At 52.5% G+C, this 6,186-nt stretch overlaps 2 protein-coding genes across 2 annotated transcripts; one reads left to right on the plus strand and one right to left on the minus strand.

Annotated features, from left to right (window-relative positions):
• Positions 1-1,258: 1,258 nt before the first annotated feature.
• ENH_00029960 (hypothetical protein, conserved) lies at positions 1,259-3,284 on the plus strand (the record flags this gene model as incomplete). Its single annotated transcript, XM_013580058.1, has 4 exons — positions 1,259-1,732; positions 2,151-2,380; positions 2,565-2,653; positions 2,863-3,284. 4 exons carry the CDS (start codon positions 1,259-1,261, stop codon positions 3,282-3,284), a joined length of 1,215 nt encoding a protein of 404 aa, XP_013435512.1.
• Positions 3,285-5,378: 2,094 nt separating this feature from the next.
• ENH_00029970 (hypothetical protein) lies at positions 5,379-5,686 on the minus strand (the record flags this gene model as incomplete). Its single annotated transcript, XM_013580059.1, has 2 exons — positions 5,379-5,590; positions 5,659-5,686. The coding sequence occupies 2 exons, from the start codon at positions 5,684-5,686 to the stop codon at positions 5,379-5,381; spliced, it is 240 nt and encodes a 79-aa protein (XP_013435513.1).
• Between the last annotated feature and the right edge of the window lie 500 nt (positions 5,687-6,186).

Raw genomic sequence — 6,186 nt, forward strand, 5'->3', positions numbered from 1 at the left:
CAGCAGCACCTGGTCTTGACAAAACTGCAGCAGCAGTGAGTAGCTTGAACTGCAGCAGAAATGGGGGTGCAGCGAGCAGCAAGGCTGAGCAACAGTTGTAACTAGAGATAGCAGCGAAGTCGACAGCACAGCAGCAACCGCACTAGTAACAGCAGTCCCAGCTGCACGTTGCTTCGGCTGCTCTTCTGTGCGACGAGCCCGCAGCTAACGCTGCTTCGGTTTGCATAGACCCTTTTGTACTAAAGTGTAACTCGTTGAGAACGCGCTCTGTGGACACAGAAGTACTGAAGTGTAGCAGAGCGGCGTCAGTGCGACAGTCAGTGTACATAGGCAGGTAAACATTCAGCTTAAGCAACAGATGCGAAGGATAGCTGAGTAGCAGCTTTCAGTGAGATATGCTGTTACGTGTTCTTGGTTGACGGTGTTGCCCGCGCTGCTGCTGCTTCGAGCACCGATATTAGCGCTCCCATTGCACCAGCATATGCTGCTTATCCAGTAGATGCTGCTGCTGCTGTTGCGGCTGACGCGACCAACAACAGCAACACCCACGGCCCAAGCTGGGCGTCGATACTGTGTTGGCGCCCTGCAGCATCGGGGCAAGAGAGCACAGATATCTTAATAAGCCACACTATACCTAGTAAAGCTGTCCACAAATCTAAGACTGATATGGCTGCTGCCGGAACAGATCAGCTGCCCCAGTGGACCACAAGCACCAACACGAGCATCCTACGCCATGGCAGCAGCTTGAAACGAAGGACTATAAGCTGCCCATATTAGCATAAGACATCAAACTTAAGGGATACACTCCAATGCCATTGCCTTCAAAATTTCAAGAGCGGCAAGAGCTTCCGGAACAGTTTTCGCAGCAGCGGTGGCAGTATGCCGTGCATGCAAAGCGGTGGTTGGCTGGTTGACCATCGTCACTTTCGCACTAAATTACGTTTTCCACTTGTCTATTTTTAACTCTGGGTTTTACTTCCGCGCCTGTGAGGTAAAACACCAAAGTCCTGGTCCGCTTCCACACCAACAGCAACAACGGCACGAAGAGCAGCAGTAGGGCAGGCGGGCTTGGATGCAGGATCCTATGGAAGTAGATACCAGGGCCTATCGCTCAATATTTCTGCAACAGCTGCAAGTGCAGCTGCGGGACTTTCTGAAAAGACCCTAGCGGACCCCGCTGCTTTCTGCAGTTGCCGCTGCGGCTGCAGTAGCCGCAGCAGCGGGACTTAGCAAGATGCATTCCCACAATATTTTGCCGATGATGATGCCGCCACCCCCACATATGGGAGTGCAGCAGCAGCAACAGCAGCAAGGGGCAGGGGGTAGCGCCGGAAGTTCATCAGGAGCCCCTGATCTGCTGTCTACTTTAAAGCCTTGCGCCCTGCCTGAGGACATGCCGCTTCCAGTGAGCAGCAGAAAAGCGGCGGCAGCAGCAGCAGCGGCAGCAGATAATGATGAGGACGATACTGGCGGGTTTGACTGGAGGGGCCTCGCCCAGCAGACGCAGCAGCACCAGGAACCGAAGCAGCAGCAGCACAGCAACGCCTCAGAGGCTGTCGCTGCAGCGTCTCAGCGCATAGCGCTCATCACGGGGAATGCTGCTGCTACTGCTGCAGCTGCAGCCGGGGCAGCCGTAGCGGCAGCAGCAACGGCAGCAACTGAAGCAGCACGTCAGAAAAATGGAGCGGAGCGCGCAGGACCCCAAGACGGGACAGACGCACTTGGGCGTCGGGTGAGGCAGGAATGTTTCAAGGTTGTGCAGCTGTAATGGGAGCAAGAGCATGAGTGGTTCACTTAGTAGGGTTACTTGCCACTGCCGCGACAGTCCATAGTGATGCAGTGCAAGAGAATTTGGTCCGGGCAATGATGGCTTTAGGCGCAAGTGCAGTTTTACGATGCCCTCTTGCCTTTGAGAGGAGTAGTAGCAACGGTACAAACTGCAGTAGCCGCCCGTAGCAGCCGTAGCTTCTGCAGTTGCTGCCGCTGGTGCTCGGCGTTGAGCGCATTTCGTGTGATTCGAAGTGACAGCTGTGGCTTGAGCGTTTGACGCCTTTTCCCGCACTACTGTTGCTGGTCGCTCTGCTTTTTGGCAGTCTTAGCAGGTTTGTCATTTGGGCGGTTTCATTTGGTTCTTCTGCTCGTGCTGCCAGGTGTGGGACAAGGAGTACTACTCTGAGAAGGCTCGGGAGAAGGCACTGACAGGTGTAGATGCCATTTTGGAGCTTCTCCCGAAGCCGAAAGAGAAGCCTAAGGCTCCCCCCTTGCCGCCTTGCGGCTATCGTCAGCAGCTGCAGCAGAGGACCTTCAAACTCGATTTTGAGAGGGAGGTGGGCCGCACCAAGATGGTCACGCTACAGACGCCTAGGATGCAGCAGGGAGGGTACGGTGCTCCATTTGCACGTATTCGTGTTCCACTGAATCCACTTATTCTTGCCTGTCGGGAATATCGAAAGCAGCAGCTTCACCTGCTGTAGCAACAGTAGCAGCAACAGCAGTAACAACAGCAACAATAAGAATAGCTTAAACAACAGTATGGGTGCCAGCAGTCGTGTTCTTGCGTGCAGGTTTTGGTGTGACATTTGTGAATGTCTCTGTAAGGACTCTCAAGCTTACCTCGACCACATCAACGGCCGGAACCACAACCGCCTTTTAGGTTAGCTACGTCCTATGTACACTTAGTTACATTTATCAGCGTTAGTGTACATTTTCATACCTATCATTATCCCTTATTACGCTTTGTGTGAACCGGATCTTGTATGGGCGCACGTGTACAGCTGCTTGTGGACGCGTGTTCATCTGTGTAGGTATATCCTATTTGAGGGCAATAGGATTACTGCATTCCTGCTTTGTTCTTTGGTGCAGGGATGAGTATGCGTGTGGAGAGGGTCCCCTTGGCAAAGGTAAAGGCGAAGCTGCAGGCGTTGCGGCAGAGTCAGGGCACTGCAGCAGAGCCAGCAGAGAAGACAAAGGCAGAGAGCGGCCCCGTCAAAATTGGGGGCGCCCCTTACGGGGCAGAAGGAGGGGCACCTGAGGCAGAGGACGAGTTCGACAGGGTCAAGAGGCGCATAGAGGAACTGCAGAGGGAGCAAGAACTGAAAAAACAGAGAAAGAAGGAGAGAAAGAAGGCAGCAGCTGCAGCGGCTGCAGCTGGAGGCGGAAGTTCAAGTACTGTGGGGACAGTAAAGGCCGCAGTCAAATCAGCAGCAGCGGACGAAACAGTATCCAACCCGGATGCTGCAGCTCTAGCAGCCATGGGGTTACCTACTTCTTTCGCTGGATGCTGATCACATGCGCAGCAGCAGCAGCAGGGGCAGCGACGGCTGCGTGCGGCAGCAGCAGGCCCTTTGGCGGCTTCGCTTGCCTGCTGTCACGCGGATTACGGCGAGTTACATGCACTCGCACCTATGTACTTTAACTATACGCGTGCATCTATATTCAAGAGTGGGCACGTTTACAAGCGTAGGCGTACGCCTCCCTGCTGCCATATCTGACTGAGCCACACGTCCGTGAGCGCACGCGTGTGCATGCGTATATGCTCATGTATATATACCATGTATATGTATCGCTGCACGGAAATGAGCGTATTCATGCATGCACGTGTACATAGACTAGGTCTGCTTCCGCAGGCTTTTCATTCTATCCGTATTTTGACGGGCATGGCTTTGGTTTGTTTTGGCGGCTACAAACATCCAAGAGACGAAATACATCACAGGGTGAGTAGGACCAGAAGGAAAGCAAAGCAAAGCGGGACGAAGCTGGACCTCAAATTATAACCTGAAACGCTGGACGCTCATGGGTAATTCAGTGGCGGTTTGCCCAGGCTTCGCAATCTGTCTAGCTTTAGGTAGCTGAACTACTGCGCGGAGGAGGTAACTTTCGAGCTGACAGCCTGCAGCTGTAGAGCTGGCGGCGTGCAGTGGTTCTGTTATTGTCGCTACTGGATTACTACCGGTGGACGCAGCATTTATTGAAACGCAGTAGTTGAAAGAGCAAAAAGGTTAAAGAGCACTGCAGGATATATGCCAGTCGTATCACTCTGGGTAGTTGGTATCGCAGTGGTTCGCCGCTTGCAGCACTGTTATGTCCTGTTCCCTGTAGCGTCCAGCAGCAGTAGAACAGCTAAACATGAGGCTTAGTGATTCTGTGTGGGCTTTGAGGGGACTTGCTCACCATACTCCAGTACAGGGAGTGCTACTTTCTGCAAAACAAAATCATATTCTGACTATATGGAGGAAACCTGTGCAGTTGGTAGCGTCAAGTGACTGAGGCGACAGAGCTTGGGGACTTGCTGCAGTTGCGGGCTAGCGCATGACTTTCGCTTGAAGAACTGCTTTTGGCTAGCCTAGAAGCGTCTACAGGACATAGTTGTGCATGCAAATTTGGGCACGGGCAGATGCCACTCACTGCGTAAAAGGTGTCTACTATAGTGCTTGTGGGTGAGTCGTCAGCAAAGGCGGGTGATATACGGGGCGTTGCGAAACTCCCCAACCACATAAATAAGCTGCTTCAAGGAGGCTTTCACCTTTTCCTCGGATATTCACCGCTGTTTTTGACTTTGGGAGCGGTTTGTCTCCGTCCCTTTCTCCAGGCACACTCGTCCTGATTCCTTTCACATCCAGATTGTGCCTCATTCGGGCCTGACTAGAACTCCATAGAGCCTACATGTGAAGCTAGCGGAACCCTCTTTGCTGCGTGAGAGTGCAAATCTTAACTTAATGCTTCAGCTAGGAGAGCCCTCGCCTGATGCTGCCCTGGTGCTGTCCTGTGCAGCTTTCGAGGGTTAGGTTCTCTATGCAAGCAACATGCAACTAAAATATAAAGGAGATGACACTTGAAGGCATAGACGCTTGTTATATCTTTCTAGTTTTCCCAGATGCGTTGAGTTGCTCGATTCGGCGCCGAGTCGAGGCACTGGCTGTGCTCCAGTGAGCGCCACAGTTGTCTGGGTCTAAATAGTGGAGCAAAATACACACATGGCGTAAAATCTTTTGAAATCAATACGCAAAACATTACAATTTTTGCTTTTTGGTAGATTAACGGCAAGATGCGCAGCAGGGAGCTGCCGGACTGGCCTTGCAAAGGCCCGCTAGGCGCAGTGTGAAGCCGGCGTATGTTCGCAGTGCCTTCGCTCCCAGTATCATGCACAGATTTTTTAATATATCCTGATTGGTTTGGATAATATTGAATTGACTCACGTGATTAACGGAAAGTTCTCTGGAGAAGCTTTGTGCATGCCACGAGTAGAGCAGGGTTCTGCAAATTGTTAACAACAGGGGACACAGGCCGACAAGCAGGAGTTGAATGTCACTTGGTTCCCTCTTGGCGTCGCTCGCAGCCATCAAGGTCAATGTTTCACTCATTTGCCTAGACATTTGTTTTCATCCCGGTTTTTTGCTCTTCTGCTGCCAGAGGCTATATCTCGCTCGATTGCTTAACTCTACCCCAAAGGCACCGATGATGTATGGCTCCATGATGCTGTTGTCTCTCACCATACCCCCAATAGCGGCACTGCTTCCCACGTTAGCAGCAGCAGCCTCAACAGGTAAAGCTCTTCGGCCCGTTCCAGAATCCCCTTCGCTGCCCTTTGAGCCTGCAATGCAGGAGCAGCCGCAACCGTTACTTTTCTCTCAAGAAGCAAACCGCCTTACACGGAAGCACCATCCTGCTGTTCTGGCGCTTCTATCATTGCCTTTCGCAGCCGTAGCTGTGAGCTTTATCGTGTTTACCTGCTATAAGGCCCTCACAGCCAGCCGCACGGGAGCCTCAAACGACCTGGGCGCGCGCCGCCTGGCCCAAGGGGAAGAAGGTTTATGTTCTGTAAGCAGACTTGATAGCGAGCAGCAGATAACAGCGAACACACAAACGAACGAGCACAACGAGGATGTTTGCTTGCTTTTAATGGTCTCCTGCTTTTGCTTAATCGCTTCCAATGTGGAGTTGCTGCAATGGTAAAGGCAGTAGTACTGCCGAGATACAGTTGCTGCTGGTTCTGCTCTAGGGCTACTGCTGCCATTGCTCCGATGGCTTTTTAGCATTGGCAGGAGCGCTGATTTCAGCGAATGTTCGGCAGCGGCAGTCCCATTGCTTCGCTGCGTCTGCTGCGCTGCTCCTGTATTGTTGCTGCTGTACCTATGCCGCTGTATTGATTTTGCTGCTGTGGCAGTTGGTTTGCTTTTGCTTGGGTTG

Source organism: Eimeria necatrix, genomic scaffold (genome assembly GCF_000499385.1).
Source record: "Eimeria necatrix Houghton genomic scaffold, Enh_scaff218, whole genome shotgun sequence".
NCBI classification, from domain to species: domain Eukaryota; phylum Apicomplexa; class Conoidasida; order Eucoccidiorida; family Eimeriidae; genus Eimeria; species Eimeria necatrix.